Source organism: Papaver somniferum, chromosome 5, assembly GCF_003573695.1.
Source record: "Papaver somniferum cultivar HN1 chromosome 5, ASM357369v1, whole genome shotgun sequence".
Taxonomy (NCBI): Eukaryota; Viridiplantae; Streptophyta; class Magnoliopsida; order Ranunculales; family Papaveraceae; genus Papaver; species Papaver somniferum.
Window position 1 is genome coordinate 105,780,917 of NC_039362.1, and position 20,057 is coordinate 105,800,973.

General features: G+C 37.9%; 1 protein-coding gene across 3 annotated transcripts; it reads right to left on the reverse strand.

Moving 5' to 3' along the window:
• Positions 1-892: 892 nt before the first annotated feature.
• Positions 893-10,872, reverse strand: LOC113282368 (beta-arabinofuranosyltransferase RAY1). 3 transcript variants are annotated; one of them, XM_026531351.1, is made up of 12 exons: positions 10,356-10,872; positions 10,108-10,156; positions 9,536-9,979; positions 8,123-8,430; positions 7,838-8,035; positions 7,565-7,765; positions 7,391-7,465; positions 7,239-7,305; positions 6,041-7,130; positions 5,892-5,948; positions 4,956-5,030; positions 4,364-4,786 (listed from the first exon to the last, which is right to left on the reverse strand). In XM_026531351.1, exons 1-12 carry the CDS (start codon positions 10,767-10,769, stop codon positions 4,738-4,740), a joined length of 3,027 nt encoding a protein of 1,008 aa, XP_026387136.1. In that variant the 5' UTR covers positions 10,770-10,872; the 3' UTR covers positions 4,364-4,737. The 3 variants fall into 3 exon arrangements, with proteins under 3 accessions (XP_026387137.1, XP_026387136.1, XP_026387135.1); XM_026531350.1 differs by having other exon boundaries at positions 8,123-8,433; XM_026531352.1 differs by lacking the exons at positions 5,892-5,948; positions 6,041-7,130; positions 7,239-7,305; ... (5 more) ...; positions 10,108-10,156; positions 10,356-10,872 and adding exons at positions 893-1,422; positions 1,562-1,808; positions 1,929-2,705; positions 2,792-3,044; positions 3,382-3,740 and having other exon boundaries at positions 3,824-4,786; positions 4,956-5,884.
• Between the last annotated feature and the right edge of the window lie 9,185 nt (positions 10,873-20,057).

The window sequence follows — 20,057 nt, forward strand, 5'->3', positions numbered from 1 at the left end:
CCATATCGAATAGCTAGCTAGGCAATGCGGTCATCCATTACTACCATTTCGATACAGTAACGTGGATCTTATTTTGCAAATTGATTTTTGATATAGAGATATATCTTCTGTGGAAGCACGTGTCTTCAGAATTCCTTTTGTTCAAGTTGCACTAACTGAGGAATTCATGGAGAGAGCTCCTTGACAGAAGGAAGATTAGGTTGCCACCCCAATCCATGATATATTCTTGCTCCTTTGATAGGCGGCACAAATGGCCTTTTTACATCTTTTTTGCATCCTCTAACAGCAGATCTTGACCACCTTTCCGGCGAGACAAAAAAATCTTTCGCAGAAATGGAAAATTCTTCATCTTCACCGCCCAACATTTTACTCCCAGTTAACCCGCTGTCAAGTCCTGCACCAATTGATTCTTCTATTTGGAACACCTCAGGGTATTTATGCTTCAGTTTATTTACAGTACTACGGGGAACTAAATAAAATTTCTGGCCAGGGTGCAACTTCTCTTCTGGCTGAACAAGAGACTCGTGAGGTCGCTTGAAGATCTCTGGTCGGGTAACACACATCCCAGGATATTTGTCCATCACTTGAGACGCAAAAATTGCATTTCCGTACAAATCAATAAACCCTCCAGCGCGGACTATTCTTACATACAAATCTTTCTGTTGAAAGCTGAAAGTTTTAGTCATTGAAGCTTCATCCACTTCATTCTTGCAGCTTAGTTCCTTTTTGGTAATTTGGGGTCTCCCAATAAAGTTGCACATTTTTTCAGCATTCCAAGATTAGCAACCTCTTTCAACAAGGCTTCTGCACCCTCAATTCAATCACTGGGTTATACAGAAGGAGACGTTGAAACCGAGGTTCTTAGCTCAAGTTGAAGTTGACATAGTTAACTCTTTCTCTTGGTTTTCTCTCCAAATGCCAAATGGAACATAGAGTTGACCTTTTAAGAAAACATTAAAATGGCATAACCAGGTTGTCGGTGGTAGCTAGTCAATTTGATACTATGCCAGCTCCGCGAACACATTCTTCTGCTAATATCGTACTCCCATAACCCAGATAAAACCTGTCTTTCAAGCTTTCTCTTTCTCCCGTTGACCCAATTGTTATGAAGGATTATGCAACCCCTCTTTTTACACGCTGATTTTACGTTTGGTTCCTCCCACAACTCTCGATAAGCTCCATTTGGGAAGAGATCTCTATCCAGGAAATGAACTGTGAGATTCGTTTCAGGTTCATGGCATCTGTCATCACCCAGGCGATTTTTTCCACCTTCTCCGCATAACACGTCATAGAAGCTGGGCTGCTCTGACAGTGTAGATGTTGATGCGTGATTGACTACTCTCTCTAAGGCAGCAATTGTCTCAGCATCAGAGCGTGCAAAGTAGAAACCAGAGTTTAAGCGTCTGGGCATGTTAATGGGTACTGTAATGCATATGCCACAATATCAGCAGAGAAACAAATTTAACAGCAACCTTAATATATGGAGTAAACTGAAATGTTAAAAGAATGGGAAAATTACTCTTATTTAAGCTAGGAAAGCATGGTTTAGTAAAAACAACACCTGTCAAGTTGAATTCATCCGACTGTGCTACTAAAACAGCAGGGCCATATGAGTGAAGATATGGCAATGGATTCTCAAACCAATAGACATCAACATCACTTAATAGTACATTATATCCCATCTTGAGCACCTTCAATACCAATCTGGACTTCACCTTGGTTACATTTTGAAAGCACTTCGTCCCAAAGTGACATTTGTTGAAGCTGATATCACTTGGAGCATGTGGGTCTTCAAAAACAGGCAAGCCCTTCAAAAGAAATACGTAACTAGATCAGCGGCATTATTTTTAGAAAATGAGAGAACATAAAATGGAGAAATTTGAGGCGCACCACCAATCGAAGCTATTAAGATAGTGAAGCCGATATACCTGCAATATGGAGAACTGATAGGTTTCGCGATCAAGAGCACAGACCAAAAAATTTGTAATCTGAAGACGCCTCAAACGGCAAGCCCAACTTAGGAGCATGTCTCGATAACTGCTTCCAGCAATTGCAAGAATAATTGTCTTATCTTTGTCTGCTGTAATTGGGAGGAGTGACTCCAAGGAGAAAGGCGGCAACAATGGTTTTGACAACTTAAATTGCTCTTCAAAAGAACAGTCCATGTTTCTGTCCAGTGATCTGCTAACTTCAACACAGTCCATACGCTTTTTCTCCCTTCTGGACTGCATGATTCTTCCCTTCCATGAATTCAAGGAACTCTGATCCCTGTATGGAAAAGCAACGTTTTCTTCTGTGTCAAAGAAAAGATAATGCCCGTCACACTTAATAAGTTTTACAAGCTTATTCGAAAAATTAGCTCCACGGAAGTACATAGATCCGTAATGGGACCCCAGAAAGGAATTGCCAGCATACTCCCAACTCTTCTCTTTAACATCATCGTAGGTAGAAGCTTTAGGAAGTCTATTATGTGAATGACTAATATCGCCGATGTAAAAACTTGAAATGGCCTCACTGGCATCAAATACGAATCTAAAGTCTGATGATAATGCCTCATTAATGATCCAATGACTGTGAATCCCCTTCCCATATAAGAAAGGAGGAAGGACTCCAGCATGCAGAGGCAATTCTCCTGTGTTCCACGCCAGAAGTATTTTCCCTTCACAACAACTCCATTGTCGCTTCTCTGCCAGGGCTTCCTGCATCTGATTGAAACAGAGAGAAACATTTCAAAGGAGCTGTCTCTTCAGATTCATCGAGGTTAAATATACTGTTTTTTATCCTCTCTTACCTTCTGGAGCTTTATCCGTTCACCATCTTCTTGTAACCAGTGTGTCCCAGCTTCGTCCAAGTAAAACGGAAACTGGGTGACATTTGGTGATGTTGCAACAAGTAGCCAATCATGATCGAGTTTATGAACAAAATTCAAGGTAGAAATGAAATCAGGAAGGAGAATGGTATCCGGATCTATCAGAACCGAAATGTCTGAAGTTGATGCCTGTGCCCTCGCAACCATAGAATGGAAGAATGGGGTACCCAGGAACCTAAAAAGAAACCATAATAAAGTCAAAATAGTTTTGTAGTATTCATAATTTTGTATATCATGGAATTATCTTACATTCTCAATCTATTCTACTCCATGTCCATCTATAGGTTCACAATTCAACATAATTCCAAAGAATTGAAAGTTTCTAACTAATGGAAACAAGTAAGCACAGTGTTCGTTGCCTTAAAAAAAAAACGAACCACGTCTATTACAGGAAAAGAGTTTAAGTGCAGCGAAAATTGAAATTAAGCGCAAACAAATCAACAAGCATACTAAAGAGGTGCGCATGAAACAAGATACTGAAATCAAACCAATAAACTGGATCAATAGCTTACGTGAAATCGATGTTGGATTCCACAGAAACCCGCGAACCAAGAGCACCAGCTAGAGAAACAAGATTTGGGTCTTGACCAAAAAGAACAACAGTAAGGTCCGGAGATAAAGAAAGCCATGATTGAATAGCTAAAATCTGTCTTGCACCAACCACACTACTAAAAGAACTAGGTGCAGAAAAAATAGTTATCGTAGGCTTAGTTGGGTCTGTGCTAAAATCCTTTGCTGCTGAGGTAACAACAATCTTTGGTTTTCTAATCTGTTCTTTGAGAGAAGATGGCAAACGTTGAGATGCATAGAGCGAAAGAGCAATCAAAACAAACCCACATAACCATACTGACCACAAACCTACTTGAAATGCCTGCAAAATTTTCGACTTTCTTCATCAAAACCCAATAGAAAAAACGACAAATTGTAATTATTGATTCTTGAATATAAACTAACCTTGGTGTAACCCAAAGAAGCGAAGAAAGATGAACCTTTCATTTGTTACAACTCAAGTACAAGCTCACAGGAAAGAGTTAGAGTGTAAGTGTACCCATGGTTCCAATCACACTGATCATGATGATGATGATCATGTTAAAGTGGTGGGAGGGAAGTGGACGGAAGGAACATGTGAGGGTTAGGCGTCATGCCCTTTAGCTTTTCCTTTTTCTTCTTTCTCTTACGCATTGCATTGAGATCTCCCCCTCTTCAACCTTAACTCAGATTTGAATTAATGCGTTTTCAAATAAAATAAAGGTAAATGATTTATAAACTAGTGGAAATGTTGGAATATTCAAACAACCACTTCTCATTTGTCAACGTTTCCCTTTCAGACGCAAGAAAGAAATTCAGTGGGGAGAAAGGAATCCCCCATTGAGCACTATTTATATGGATACCGTATTGCCAGCTACGATACTACATTTGTTTATGCATGAGCGGAGCTTCTAAAATTCCAACTGGAGTATTTCTCGATCTGACCGATTCGGCATTGGACAACAGTTTAAACTTTAAACCATCCAAAGGGTTTTTGAATTTTGACGATAGTACTACAGCACTTTATTTATTTTTTATAAGGAACCAACAACAGCGTTTATATCATTGTCGCAACAAGAAGCTAACATCGCTATTCTTCCCAAAACTGTTCATAGAACCCATTCTTTTTCTTTTCTCATTGATTTTGATCTTCCGTACTGGTGCCACAAAACTTAAAAGCAAGAGAAATAGCATAATGGAGGTATTTCCTGCCTGTGTCTACTTCAATTTCCATCAAAAATAGCCGTTGCGCCAAACAAACACCGAATTCCAGCAGACGGTGAATAAGTTTTGGCACTTCATTAAAGTTGGTCATCTCTCCTTCACCACAGCAGTAAACATCATTTTCGCCTATGGTGAACAGGTGAATTGGACCTCGACCTTCTTTTCCTGCAATTATTAAAAGACAGGCCATTTCTTAATTGAATATAAAATCCTTCAGTTCATATATATAGAATAAATAATGGTGATTTCACCTGGGAGAGTTTGGTAATGGTTGCACCTATACATGCCTCGAAACAATCCTAATCTTAAAAACTAAACGGTTTGACAAACATACCTTGAGCCCTCGAGAGAAGAGTGGGGAGAATGCCTGCGATGAGAATGCTTGCTACGAGGAGAACGCGAAACTTGTCTAGAAATAAGAAAATCCATGATGCTGACTCCGTAAGTTAAAAAAATCTAAGTAACTAAACAACCACATCTTTAACAGACAAACTTTGAGTTTCACATGAAGTCCCTCTCTTGTAAGGAAATCATTCTACTCCCACCAAGATACATAAACAAATCATGCATCAACTAATAAATTAGTATCTTCATAACACTAGAAAAGATTTGTTTCTGTTTAACCTCCTATTTTTCCATGCACATCACATTCAATTTCCATGGTGCACATGACATCTCTATACACCGTCCTCTTGCGTTAGAGTACTACAAATGGTGGACAAATAGAGAGCATATTACTTTAATAAAATCAAACCATCTGGGTGTGCTACTGTAAGGTAAGAGGTAGGCACTACTATACATTGAGTTCAAGAACCACTAATCTAGAAGAAAAAAATGAAACTAACAAGTTATCAATTTGTCCTTTACACGTACCAATGTACTGCCAAAAAATTAAAACAGATTTTGTTTTTGGGGTGTGATACAGCCGCTCTGTTTAATCTTCTACATTTGTATTTAAATGGCATGTGTAGATCTTCAAAGAGAAAAAACATATTAAAGCATGCCTCGGCATAAACTAGAGATTTTTAATCCCAAAAGACATAGGTACAGACCAAAGAGGCGTAAGTACCACTGGGAAAAAAGGCATTATGCCTCAAAACGCCTTTTTCAAACATGCATTCAGATATTATAGAATTACGAACAATTTTCTGAAGCCTAAACTGATGCAGATATTTGGAAACTAGAATCAGAAAAACCAACGCACATAAGCCTAACGAAAAAACACGTCTGATTCAGATGACAAGTAAATGAAATAACAGACAACACATACCTTCTTCTGGACCTGGTAGGCGATGGTGATGTGCTGCGTCTCTTTGAACGTGGCTTTCTGCAGCATCAAAAGTAGAACAGGAACTGTGTGATGCAACGAATGAGAAAGAAAACAATGTAAGAACAAAAATATCAAAGTTTAATTGTAACCTTTTTCTTGAATCCTCAGAAGCTTCGTCACTCGATTCATCTGCATGACTACCGACAGAGTTGTCTTTACTATCTCTACCCCTACCGCTAATAGACGACGATCGAGGCCTCTTGTGCCTCCCTGACCTATGTCTGGAATGCCTTGACCTATCTTCCCTCTCATCTTTATCTTCCTTCTCATCTTTGTCCCGTTCTCTTTTCCTGTTACCATCTTCTTTCGTACTAGTCTTCTTAAGTTTCTCAGTCTCTCTTGTCTCATCCTTACTATTGCAATCTCTTCTTGAATCTTCCTTTGCCTTCTCTCCAGTTTTAGTGCCTCGGTCCCTCGCTCTTTCTTTCGAGACATCCCTATCCCTTCCTTCTGTCTTCTCCTTTCTAACATGTCTCTGATCCTGCCTCCTAGAATTAGAATGTTTCTCGTCCGCGTTAGTCTTAGCATTTTCTGCCTTTCTAATGGAAATTTTATCCCCAGAATTCCTCTTCTTTTCCTTGTCATTTTTGTGGTCTGTGCTGCTTCTAGATGATCTTCCTTCCATGGTTGTCTTTCTTACAATCCCGTGCGGCAATTCAGATTCTCCGCTGTCAGTTTCCTCAATGGCCACTTTTGACTCAAAACCAACCTTGGCACCTGGCATCTTTCCACCATCAAAATTACTCTTGTCTTCCTGAATTCCAGGGGACCCGTTAAGAGTTGATTGGAGGCTACTAGTCTCATGGTTTGATCTCTTGTCATGGTCCTTATCAGTAGCTACATTGTCCCTTTCACTTCGAACTGGAGCCCTACTTGAGCTGGTTCTTTTGTGCTCACTCTCCTTGTGTAATTGATCTTCACTGCTTATATCTGAAAGCTTGCTCGGCTGTATTGGCTTAGTAGTTGGCTGAATGGAACTTACGGTTACCTCATCATCCTCATCAGATGCATAACTTCCGAGACCCAATATATCTCCAGCAGCACCAGAACTAGATTTTTCACTATCATCAGTTGTCTCAGATCGCTTGCCTTTGACTGGAATAAGAACCTTGGCTGAAGCCTTAGTTGTTTTGAAAGGAGGACAGGACAGTTGTTTTTGCAAGTTAATGCTGCGGTCAGCTGCAGAAAAGAACACAAACATATACAAACAATGTTAGGGGAACAAATGCAACTTGAATGCTTTAGCTGCTCTCACTATCAAATAACCTACAATGGGTGACTACATACCTTCAACTGTAACATCTTCTTCATCAATAACTTTTGTGGCGATCTCATCAAACAACTCATCAGTGACCTGCTTAGCAACAGAAAATTCAGTACGATTAGGAGAGAATGATACATTTTTCAGGTATAAGCTTTCTATCCGAAAAAATAATTACCTTCAATAGAATTTCAGTAAGGACGCGCTTAATTTCCCGGTTGTGAGCCGCAGTGTTTGCTGCTTTCATATCATCCTGCATGAAAAGCAAATACCAGAATATGCTCAAACAGGTGTAAAACAGTATAACATAAAAATCTCACAACAAGCTAGTCAAGAAAAATGAAATCCAAACCTCATCGTCGTCCTCATCATCAGACAGCCTAGAAGAGCTAATGCTTTTATTGTCTGCCTGGTCACCGTTTATAAATGAATTGCTAATAATCTCTTCTTCAATGGGATTGGTTGAATCTCCTTCGGGATGCTCTTGATAAGAACCTACCATGGAAGCTTTCTTCTTAATTATTTCCTCTCTAAGCCAATTTGGCACTGATCCCTGAAGATCACATAAACATCAGTAACAATATTACCTCTGGCCTAACAACAAATCCTAAAACACGATATATACCTTTTTCGGGCGGTCCGAAACAGTAGAACCACCATTTGCATCTCCAATAAATGGAGTTGTAGGATGAACTGAAATTCCTGTACCTAGACCGTATTGTGTACTGACACCTGAAATAGCAGGATGGAAGTTTGACCCAGTAATCTGGCCAAACATTGACGCAGTATGCCCAGGACCAGGAGGTCCAAATGAAGGATCAGACTGAAATAACACAAGAATGAGAATACTCACACTGAAGACTTCCATAAATCTGTAAACCACAAAGCACAGGTTATATATAAACGATACCTGTACCCCTGATGGAACTGGGGGATAGACTACCCCGGATACAACTGAAGGAATGGGATCAAGATGAGCGTAGCTTGGCTGTGGATGAGGATCATGCTCACGACTAAAAGTTGGTGTAAACTCTAAGGGTCGGTTGCATGTAGCAACGGGTTCAGCAGGTAGATCACCATAAGCGAAATGAGGCTGATCCAGAGAAGCAGATCTACCAGCGGCACCAAAATTTTGTTGCATGTAGTGCGGGCCTTCCTGCATCTGTAAATTAGATGATCTGCGCAACTGCTCATTCCGCTCTCCATCCCCCTCAGCACCTGCTGCACAAGTGCAACATTAACCAAAACGAAAATAAGTATGGACACAATTTTTTTAATCAGCTGCAAAACCAACACTGTTATCGGCCAACGAAGATCGGCTTCCATCTTCAACATGTTATATGTACCAGATAGATACATAGGCTCCTGATTTCTATGAAGACACTGTCAAATAAGCAGTGCAAGGGACAATAATACTACAAATTTCCACAAGCATTTATAAGGTTAAGTAGTACTTGAATTGTTTCTGTAAGCAGAAGCCATTATAACAGCTGACCAAACTAGCACGGATAGTATTGCAGCGAAGAAATCTGTAAAACATCCATGTTTGACCCCCAATTTGGCCACAGAGAAAGATTCATATCCAAAGGTACATAACGTGAATTGGAGTCACAAGTCAATATTTTGCTCTTGGTACTTGCACTTCTTGGGCATGGTTTGATACTTATGACTTTCGGGCTTAAAAATGCCTTCAACATCAAACCCTGCCTATAAGTGTAATTTAAAGACAAGTGTGGCTAGTGGAGAGAAGATTAAACAAACAAAAGGGTTCTGTAGCATATAGTGAAGACAAGATAGTCGGTCTGTTTCTTATGTAGGACAATAGATTGGTCTGTTTAAGTTAGACTAACTAATAATGTGTTATTTTCTTTCTTTTTTTCTATAATGTATGGTCTATTTACTTAATTATCTTGCACTTTCTTTTAGCAATGCGAGGCAACACCTCAAGACTGCCTTGAGGCAACAGCCCGCCTTGCCAAAGGAAAACGCCTCGGCTCAACACTTTTTTTAGACCTTGCAAGAATGAAATGAGTACCATAGTGAGTGATCAGTCAGTCTTGTGTCTATAACAGAAACAAAATGGATCGTTCAAGAAGTTGCAGTGCACACCTTAAAAGGCTTATGGGACATAGATACCACAATATCCAATTTTTGCAACAGATGGTCTACTTTTGAACCAATTGGGTAGATGTGTAAAAAGCTAAGCTGGTAGATATCAATCACAATAACATCCTAATAAACAATAGTATAAACCAAGTCAAAGAGCATATTTTTTTGAAGATAACCTTCATATGCAGTCTCAAAAGGCCAAATGAAGCTTTACCTGGAACAGAAGAATAACTAGAAGGTACCTCCTGCTGATACATGGATGAGTTGCCCGAAGCACTTCCTTGAGGATATACATGATTCTGATCTCCACCCGGAGCTCCATCTCTAGCTATGTACGCCGAATGTCCATCTGAAACATATGAAGAAGAGACACCAGAGTTGAACGTTGACTCTTGCAAATGATTCACCGGTGGCCTGTTAAAATTTGTGGAAGAGACAGGATAGTGTTGGTGGCTCGACAGAGTATGTTGTGGCTGCTGAGGATCTGCATAACGAGCATCACCAGTTTGTTGAAGCTGGTCATGATAAACATGACTATGCTCCTCCGGTCTACCGATAGGTACAAAGTGATGTTGCATATGTTGATTATCCACTGTCACCGTCTTAGCTGCTGCCCACTCTTTAGCCCGTGCTGCCCAATCTTCCACATTGCTTCCATCTATAATTGCATATATGTTGAACCGTTACTAGTACAAATTGATCAGCAAAAGTAGTACACTATTAAATAGGCTCAAAGTTCTTCAAATTTGTTAAGAAAACTCCAAGACTGAGCACATTAGTACTAACCTGGATGTTGCCAACTCTGCTGGTATACTCGATTTGGATTCTCCCATGTCTATATAGAAAAAAAACACACCAATAGCAAGTCTTTTACATCAGACTCATAAGAACTGAATAATCTTTCCAAGGGAAGTATGCAATGAAGGAAACGTATTTCTTATAGGGTTTGACATTGCAACAAAGTATCGACATTCCAGACTCAGATGCATTAATATGATGAAAATAAACATAGAACTTAAAAACCCTAAAATTACCTGTTGAGAGTAAGCTGGGGGAGGAGGATGAGAATAGGGATGCTGATGATGAGATGGAGGAGGAGGTGGGAGGTAGTGATGGTGAGGTTGTTGTTGTGGATGTAAAGGATGGTGATAAGGATAAACGTTGTTATTATTGTTATTAGGTTGTTGTAGTGGTTGCGGTGGAGGGGGAAGAGGAGGGTAAGAATTAGAAGGGGGAGGAACCCACTGTTGATGCTGTGGTGGTGGTGGTTGTGGAGGAGGTTGAGAAGCGTGATACTGGAACTGCCCCGAGAACCAATTACCTTGCGGTGGTGGTTGCTGTTGATGATGGTGTTGTAGTTGTGGTTGGGGATCTGTCATGTTAGGCGGTGGAGGTGGTGTGGATGAAGGAAGAGGATGTGGAGGTCTCATAAACCCTTGAGCTTCCATATCTCTCTGATTGAGAAACAAAGAAGGAGAGATTTTGGAGGGTTTCGGGGTGGAGGGTTTCGGGGAAGAAGAGATTTTACGAGGAAAAATTAGGACAGACAATTAGGACAGACAAAAATGAGCGACTATTCGACTATTATCGGGGAACCCTGATTTTGGGCATACCAAACATGAAGACAAAAAAGGTTGTGAAATAGCAAAATCAGATTACCCCTTAACCCAAAATTTTTCTAATGGCAAATATGCCCTTTACGATTAGTGTTAGTAATATTGATTAGTGATTAAATATTTTGTTTAGTGATTAAGATAATTTTCAGAATTATAAAAGGTTGTTTAGATGATTTTTTTGATCATGGTTCGGCGAAACATGTTGAGGTTCGGCTCACATCTATGAGCCGAATCTACCAATTGATGAACGGTTCGGCTCACATCTATGAGCCGAACAACATCCTGAATAGCCCAGAAAAATAATAATTACTGGTTCGGCTTATATTTCGAAAATCGTATGAGCCGAACATCAATTTGTTATTTTTTGGGTTAAAATATTGTTATTGGTTCGGCACATATTGAGAATATCGTAATAGCCGAACCTCATAAATCTGCTAGGTTCGGCACATATTATGATTATCGAATATGCCGAACCCCTATGCATCTCTATCTGTGACTAGGTTCGGCTTGAAATTTCATGAAATTTTAAGCTGAATTGTTCATATACACTTACAGGAAGCTTTTGTGATGAACAATTCGACTAAAAATGCAACTCAATTTTGAGCCGAACCCAACACTGTAACCGTCATTTAATCGATGAAAAACAACAAATAGGAGATTGGGTTTGTAAAACTTACTTTCTTATCCTTATTTCCGGAGTTGGAGATGCGGTTGGTTCAGTTTCTGGTTCAATTGGTGGTTGATTTTCAGTTTCTACACCTTCATCTTCAATTGGTTCTTCTTCTTCTTCTTCAATTGATGGATTAGAAGACGATTTGGTTTGCCTAGTCCCTAGTTTTCTTTGTACGAGTCATTATGTGGTTGAGTTTAATTGACGATCAAATTTTTACGAATCGACAATTAATCACGATGATGAATTTTTTTTCGAAGGAGGGGGAAGAGTTCGGCTAGAGGAGGAAGAAGAAGAAGAAGAGATGTTAAGGGAAACTGATTTTGATTAGAAAATTGATTTTAAATTTTTATATTAAGGGTATATAAGTAATTGAACTACCCATAGGGTACCCCTTATAAGGTCACCCAAGATGGGACTATTGTTTTGTATGCCTTGAAAGATTTTGGCATGCCCAAAATCAGGTTTTATCGGGAGTTCTCCTCACAGGTTTCTGAAATTTGTGGTCCCGGGTGAGCCCCGCCCCTCGGGAGTTTAGCAGGGGCCCACCTGTTTTGTGTCTGTCGGTTTAATTTGTTGTTGTTTTGCTCGGTTCACTGAGACTTTTTGCAAACCGAGAGAGAGTGGATCCTCTTTTCAAGCAATGTAGTTAATCTACGATCTCGGTCCGTCTCGGCCGGGAGCGAGGCACTCGTACAACGAGATTTCTGGAGATTCTCGTTGAAAATTTTGGAATATCTTTTCGGTCCTTGTTCCAAATTTTATACAGGTACGTCAAGTATTTTGTACAAATTTGCAGATATATACCCGTAAAGATTATATAAATTCAACAAACAAAACCACACCATTTTCTTAAAATAAAAAATAAATATAGGTTTAGTTTTCTATAGATGTATATTACCTTGAGTAATTTATCTTGATTACTCTTGGTTAAATTAATTGCATGACACATGTCTTATATTTGAATAATTAGTTGTCATAGTATCTTATGTTTGTGAGGATACTTTTGACTACAATACTGCTAGTTGTTTCAATGACCAAGAACTAGTCCATGGAGCTAATATACTTGTTTTCTATCTTTGTTAGATTTTCATACAAGACCACTGTCAGAAGTGTGTATACATAAGAGTGTCTATATTGACATTACTATCGAAGTGACCTATTTTTATCATCTTTTCCAAAATGAAAATTGAAATTTTCCAACCGAAATATCAATCTAATCACAAAAATCAAAGCCTTCAGTCACTAAATTTGTCCAGCAAAAAGAAAAGCTCGCGATGAAATCACTGAAACAAACCCAAATAATCAAATTTCGTTTAACTATCAAAAGTAAAAAAAAAAAAGAAACCATGTAAAAAAGAACATCAGATATAGGAATAGCAGGGATTTAATCACATCTGACTGTGTTTGTGTAATGTCTTCGTCATCTACTACTTCAATTGATGGTGTTGTCGTACAACGTAGCTAGGGTTTCTGTTACAAAACTTTTTTTCTTTGCTGTTGAAAAGATGATTTTTGTTGTGAAAAAAGTCAGAAAATTGAAAACTGAAATTTGGGGATGACTCGTCTCGGCCCCAAATTTGGGCGAGTCATACGAGATTTACGTTTAACTCTCGGCTTGGCGAAATTGTAAGAATCATTTTTTCTAGGGGCGAAACCGAGAATATAACCGGAATCTTGGCCGACATGGCCGAGATTGACTACACTGCTTTCAAGATTCCTGAGTTAGAGTGTGTGTGTGTGTGTTTTGCTGACTCTGCGTCTGAATCTGATTCGGCCCTCACTCAACTTGAATTAGATGTCAGTCTGTTTGTTTTATATATTGAGTCAGATCTGGCTCGCGATCCGACCCAGACCTAACCTCTGACTCAGACCCATTTGAGTCAGAGAATAAAATACCCTTGATTCATGGGACCAAACCACTTACTCACATATTTTTGAGTCAGATGATTCAGATCTAACCCAAAAAACAAACATATTAAGTCAGATTCAGATGAATCGGGTGATATCAGTCGGAACCATACGACTCGGATGAGTAAGGAAAAAACAAACAAGGTGTTAGTTGAGGATAGTTGTTATTTATCTAATCCTTAAAAGGACTAACTCAGTATCTAATGTTGAATGGTGAGTAAACCCACCTCACCATTCAACAGCAAACACTACCCCTTAATATTGCTTAAATCCACAGTTGGTGAAATGGCAACGATTTTGATCTTACAAAACATCCCACCTTTCCGCATTTTTTCGTCGAATAAAAAAGTATTCGGGTTTCTAAAACAAACTCCCTTTACCTTATTCCATCTCTCTTCTCTGTATATTTTTAGGGTTTCAAACTTTCGGTGACTATGTTCAAGAGGTCGATTTGAGAGAGTGATCACAGAAGAGAGGTAGTACGAGGAGTTTAGATACCTAATACCATGAATTCATCTGTTTACTCTATTGATTTACTCTTTTTTCTGTTTTGATACTGTCGGTGTAAATGGAGATAATCGTTTTATTCTCGGTAATCATCATCTTTTTCACCTTCACAGTGGAATTTTTCTTACATAGTGGGGTTTTTATTTTTTGTGGAAATTGAATAGATACCCTTACTTTCTGTGGGTCTTCACAAATACCCTTATCAACTACATTTATACCCCTTACTAAAAACTCATTTAATCATTCTTACCAAATTTACCCTCACTACATATTTTAGAGAAGTTATCATTTCTATTTATATTATTAGATGATCTGTTGGTCTCTCCTCTTTCCATTCCTCTTTCAGCCATCACCACCACCATCACCACCTCTGTAACCACCACCTCATCCACACGTTACCAACATATTGATCACCCTAGACAATAACCTTAGCGAGATTAGGGTTTTAGCACTAGGTTTTGCTTCATCTTCTTCAACGAGATCCTTCAACAACAACGGTTGTTGAAGATTTCAAAATCGGTGAATAAAAGTCGATAAAAAATCATCAACAACAACTGAAAACAAACATTGATCAACAATAAATGAACTGAAAGATAAGTATAATATCTCCTTATCGTTCTAGTCCAACTGATTAACTTATTCATCTTGAATTAAAAAAAAATTAAAAAAAAAAAATGATGTCGGTAACCTAATAGCTTCGATTTCATCTCGATTCTCATTTGTGATTCAGAATCAGAGTTCAGATTTATATTAATTTTGTTTTAATCTTGCTTATGATATTTGAAAATTTTTACTAAAATTTTTCTAGGGTTCTTGAGTGAAATTCGAGTTAAATCTTAATATGTGATTATGATCGAAAATGTAAAGCAGCTTCGAACTCAACTTACCTTAATCTTTATTGCTCGTAGAACCGATTTGAATTTCATTGATTTTTAATTGTCGATCTCATTCATACTTATATCTTCTCAAGAAACTTGTTTTAGTTGTTTGAAATACAATAGAGGAAATATGAGTGATTATTAGATATGAAGTATGTAGCTAATTGAAAGTTTTGATTGTTAATTGCAGGAAAGTGTAGCAATTATGCAGTAGTTTTTGCTTTCAGCAACAAAAGAGACGGAACTTATCATTTAAATTCGATTACAAATTATGGTTTTGCAACTGTTTAAGAGAACAATGAGGAGTGATAATAGGGTAAAGAGCCAATACTCTACACTTGGAAGTTCTATGTTGTAAACCTTTTTGACATGTACCAGTCTATATAAAATTTCAGTTAGTTTGTTATTATTAATTTTGTATTTGATTTTCTTTATCTATTTTTGCATTCATTGTGTACATTCTTCAACATTCACGAGTTATAAGTCGATGCAACCTGTAAAATTTGAATCCATGGATGATTCAGTTAACATATTAAAAAGATTTGATAACTTCAACCTGTCTTGGTGGAATACTCGTATGAAGAGAGTAACACTCTTGTTGCAGAATATCTTGGGAATATGGATTATACTCGTTCATTTCTCAGATCCATTACTCAGATTCTTGAAGAGTCATAGGCATGGGATTCAGTACTAATTGTTTTAGTAATAGTGATACAAATGCCCATGTAAAAATATGATGGTACCCAAATACACCACAATCTTTCGAATGTCAACCTGTAAGTCTGATACCAAGTGTGATCGTCTATGGACAAAGCCGAGACAATAAGACAACTATGGTATACACTTTCTGTGATCGTCTATGGATATGAAATCGAGACAATATGACAACAAAGTGTTCGCTTGATAATATGTATGGTGTTAAACCTAAACTCTATAGGATTAATATCAAGTGACTAGGATTAACGTACGTGTGTAATTTACTTGATTATAATAACAATTATAATGCGGAAATAAAGTAAATAACACATCAAGATTTTGTTAATGAGGAAACCGCAAATGCATAAAAAACTCCAGGACCTAGTCTAGTTTTGAATACTCTCAGAATTAAGCCGCTATACAAAATTTAATACCAACTTCGTATAGTTGAGACCAAGTAGACTACCCTTAGCTACTTAGTTTCCTTAGTATCCCCGCGCCTTCGACTTCAAGAGTCACGCACGTAAATCACCAATCCTTTTGATCGTATTCCAAACAGTAAATGATAAATCTGTTTGGTAACCACTGTATTCAATCTTGGTAATAAGATATTATGAATCGTTGACAAAGGCTCTTCCGTTTAAACTAATAAACTCCTTTGTCTGGTTAGATTAACCTAAACTTTGATTACCAAAATAATCAATATTTAGATTCGCAATCAATCAATATAGAACTCAAAGAGTAATTATAAGGTGATGCCGATCTCGCGCAACTAGCCAATCAAGTCTATCAAAGATAAACACGATTCTAGTTGGATCCCAGCCGATCAAGGTTTGTGCACACAATTCACAAGATACAAAAACTAATAAGAAAAACTTCGTCGTCTTAAAATCTTTGTTTGTCTTCCATAATAACCCGCACAACACAACTTGAATCCTCTTGTGATCAATCACATACAGAACGGAGTCTGATAACAATGGATTATCACAACATGTCTTTAAATCCGAAAATAGTTCTAAAGATCCCGTTGATACTTTGATCTAGTTTGAGTGAGCCTTATATCAGAAGAGAAGATTCTCAAGAATAAACAAACTAGGTTCAATCAAAGTTTCAACAACTGTTAGTCAATTAAATCAATAATCGAAAACTAAAATAACAATACAATTATCTAGTTTCCCACCAACGGTACTCATAGAGATTCTTGATCCCACAGAAGTCTTTAAACGAGCGGTCATAATAGATTTCTCCTAATTAGGGTACTTTCTTCTCCGGATATACGACTTCACCAGAAACAACAAGAATGAAGTTTGCATGGCTCTCAGGATAGTTTGCAAGAAATGCAAACTCAAGTACTTATAGACCAAGGTTGTTTGGACAACATGGAAATTCAAAAAACAAAAATATTCTCAAGATATTAACATTAAAGTACCTAATTTCGGTTTTCCTATTTCCACTTAAATGTCAAACCATATTTCCGAAAACTCTCATAGAAAACTTTTATTATTAGTGTAGCACATTAGCTAATAATATTTTCCAGAGAATATGCTTTAATTGCTGGTAATTAAAACATATATGATGAAAATCATAATTAAATGCTTTTCAATATTTTGGTGTGGGATCTCCTTGAGCATCAAGGATTATCTTTGAACAATTAATGATAAGAATTATGTACATGTTCAAATGATGTTGACATCAAGAAGTTTCTCTCAGCAAACCTTGATTCTAAGTTCACACAAAACAGAAAGAGATATGTGAATATTGGAAATTGGTTTTGCTCCTTCGGATCGGTTGTACCATAACTCACAATGTAAGTTGTGACCGGTTATACCATGCTTCCCAATCTAGGTTGTGACACGTTAAACCATGCTTTCAAAAGTAGAACGTGGTCGGTTACACCATGCTTTCCAAAGGTAGCTTGTGGTCGGTTACATCTTACTTCCCGACATAGCTCGTGATCGGTTACACATTACTTCTGAGTTAGCTTGTGATCAGTTACACCTTGCTTCCAAAGGTAGCTTGTGACCGGTTACAACTAACTTCCCAATGTAGCTTGTGACCGGTTACACCTTGCTTCACAAAATATCTTGTGACCGATTACAACTTGCTACACACTATAGGCTATGACCGGTTATACCTCAATTCTCAACATAAGTTAAGATATAGGTTCTACCTTGTCATCTTGTATTAGTCATTCAAAAGTGTTAGAGCATGCTCAGTTGAACCCACCAAGTGTTGATATGTCAAGTTTGGTAGTCATATTTTAGTATCAAAACTCATCTTAAGTCTTTTTTTTTTTTGATAAGTCAAAAATTTGTATTAATAGATAACAAATTTACAAAGAAGAGTTAACAAGAAAAGAGGTCACAACAACCCCAAAAACTTGCAAACCACTTGAATCTATAATAAGCAACATTTGGATATTCAACTGAAATCAAAAAAAGAGGTCTTCCATCATAATGTAAAACTCATCTTGAGTCGCTAGATCAAATACTAAAATCAACTTCGTTTAGGTTATGCTCAAAACAAAAAAAATCAAAACAAAGAGGAGAGAGAGAGAGTCTGCAAATCGGTTTCACCGAGTCATCCGAGTCATGACCAACTCGCAGAGAATGATGAAGGTAGAATGGAAAACTTTTGAGATTTCAAAGATCAAACTGGGGAAATCAGAGGGTCTGCGTGTTGAAGAAAAGGCAAAGAAAGGGAAGCGGTTCTGGATTCTAATGTCTTTGGAGATTAGTAGATGGATAAAAGATATCCTAACTAAATTGATAGAAAAAGAAGATTAAGGAAGGTGAAAAAAGATGGACCAGAAGAGATGGCTCATTTTTCTTCCTGATTGAAGTAAGAAATAATGAGAAGGGGGATTATCTGATGATTGCAAGATATGATAGTAGCAAGAGGAGAAATAACTCCATATGTGTACCCAGAGGTCTTAATGATGATGGTGGTGGATTCTAGGTGAGATCTTGGAGGCACAAATTAATGACCATCATAAAGTCATTCAACCTATTCCAGTAGAGAAGGACTTCAACTCGGCGTTAACCCTTAGATCTGCACCAGCAACACATTCAATTCGGTCAAGGATGACCAAAACAGCAACAATGATAATTAATGGAAATTTATCTTGGGAAGAGTAGCCAAAGCAATTACTAAGAAACTGAAATGGGACAGATTTCTAAAGCTAAGTGTCTCAAGCAACAGTAAAGCTTCATTCAAGCCTAATTCTGACAAAGAATGAACACAAATCTGGAAACCCATTAAATGGATGGAAGAAAATACTCAAATTGAAGTCAGGGAACATGCTTCTCCGGACTAAACCATCTTTGCAGACAAATTGGAGGCTTGTAAATAGTGGGTGAGTCTTAAAGGACTAGCTCTACATTTATGGTCCTCAAATAATTTCAACATCATTGGTGATAAATTAGGAGGTTTGGCTGAAATCGACAGAGAAACTTGTCACTGCAACCCAGATGTTTGCAGAATAGCCATTAAAGGAGATTTGAAGAAAATTCTAGTATTCATGGAGGTGGAATTAAAGGTAAATCTATCTCTTTGGCAAAATCATGGGAACCAGACTTTGTGCAGAAATCCTCGCCGTCGGTAACGGAGTATCGGAGACTGAAAAGTGCTTTAGATAAGTCCAAGTTCAAAATTAAAAATTTGAATTTGAATGACTCGGCTCCAACGGGTGACTCTGAGTCGAGTCAGCAAGGGTTTTTCGTAACTCTAATATCTATGTAGTCGATTTCGGCCATCTCGGCCGAAATTTCGGCGAAATTCTGGATTTCGGTCCAAGAAGACTAGATTTTGTTAATTTCGGCCGGACGAAATCTTTGCGAAAATTTCGGCCGGAAACGCGTTTTTCAGTCGGAATTTCGGCCGGAATATATATATATATAAATTTTTTTTAAATTGAGTGGATTAATCTCAAGTACAAAAATTAAACAGATTAATTCACTCACTAGTATTATTGCTTGTTGTTGTGTTTGAATTTCTTGACCTAAAATTATCATTTGGTGTTGATGATGAGGAAGGTGAACAACCAGATTTACTAATACTATGTTTCTTTTAAGTGGGTCAATACTCCCTCAATCTTCTAGTCTGACTCAAACTAGGATTGGAATTAATTGAACCTGGCAACAAACACTTCTTATTATAAAAGTTGGAACCGAAATTACACCGAAATTTGAAAATGGAATCTCCCCGAGACAACGTTGTACCAGTATCTCGCTCGGGACCGAGATAAACCGGAATCCGAAATTAACTACCTTGTCTAATAGAACTTTGAATTCAAATACAAATCCTGTTGGGGGTGTAAATACTAGTGGGGGGCGAAATCCAATTGTTAGTCTTTCTGAACGATTTAAAGAGAAACGCAAACCGACAATTACCAGAAGCTCTCTACCGGAAACATCGCAGGAAATCAGAAGAACAAACACCTCCTCCTCTGTGATGGTG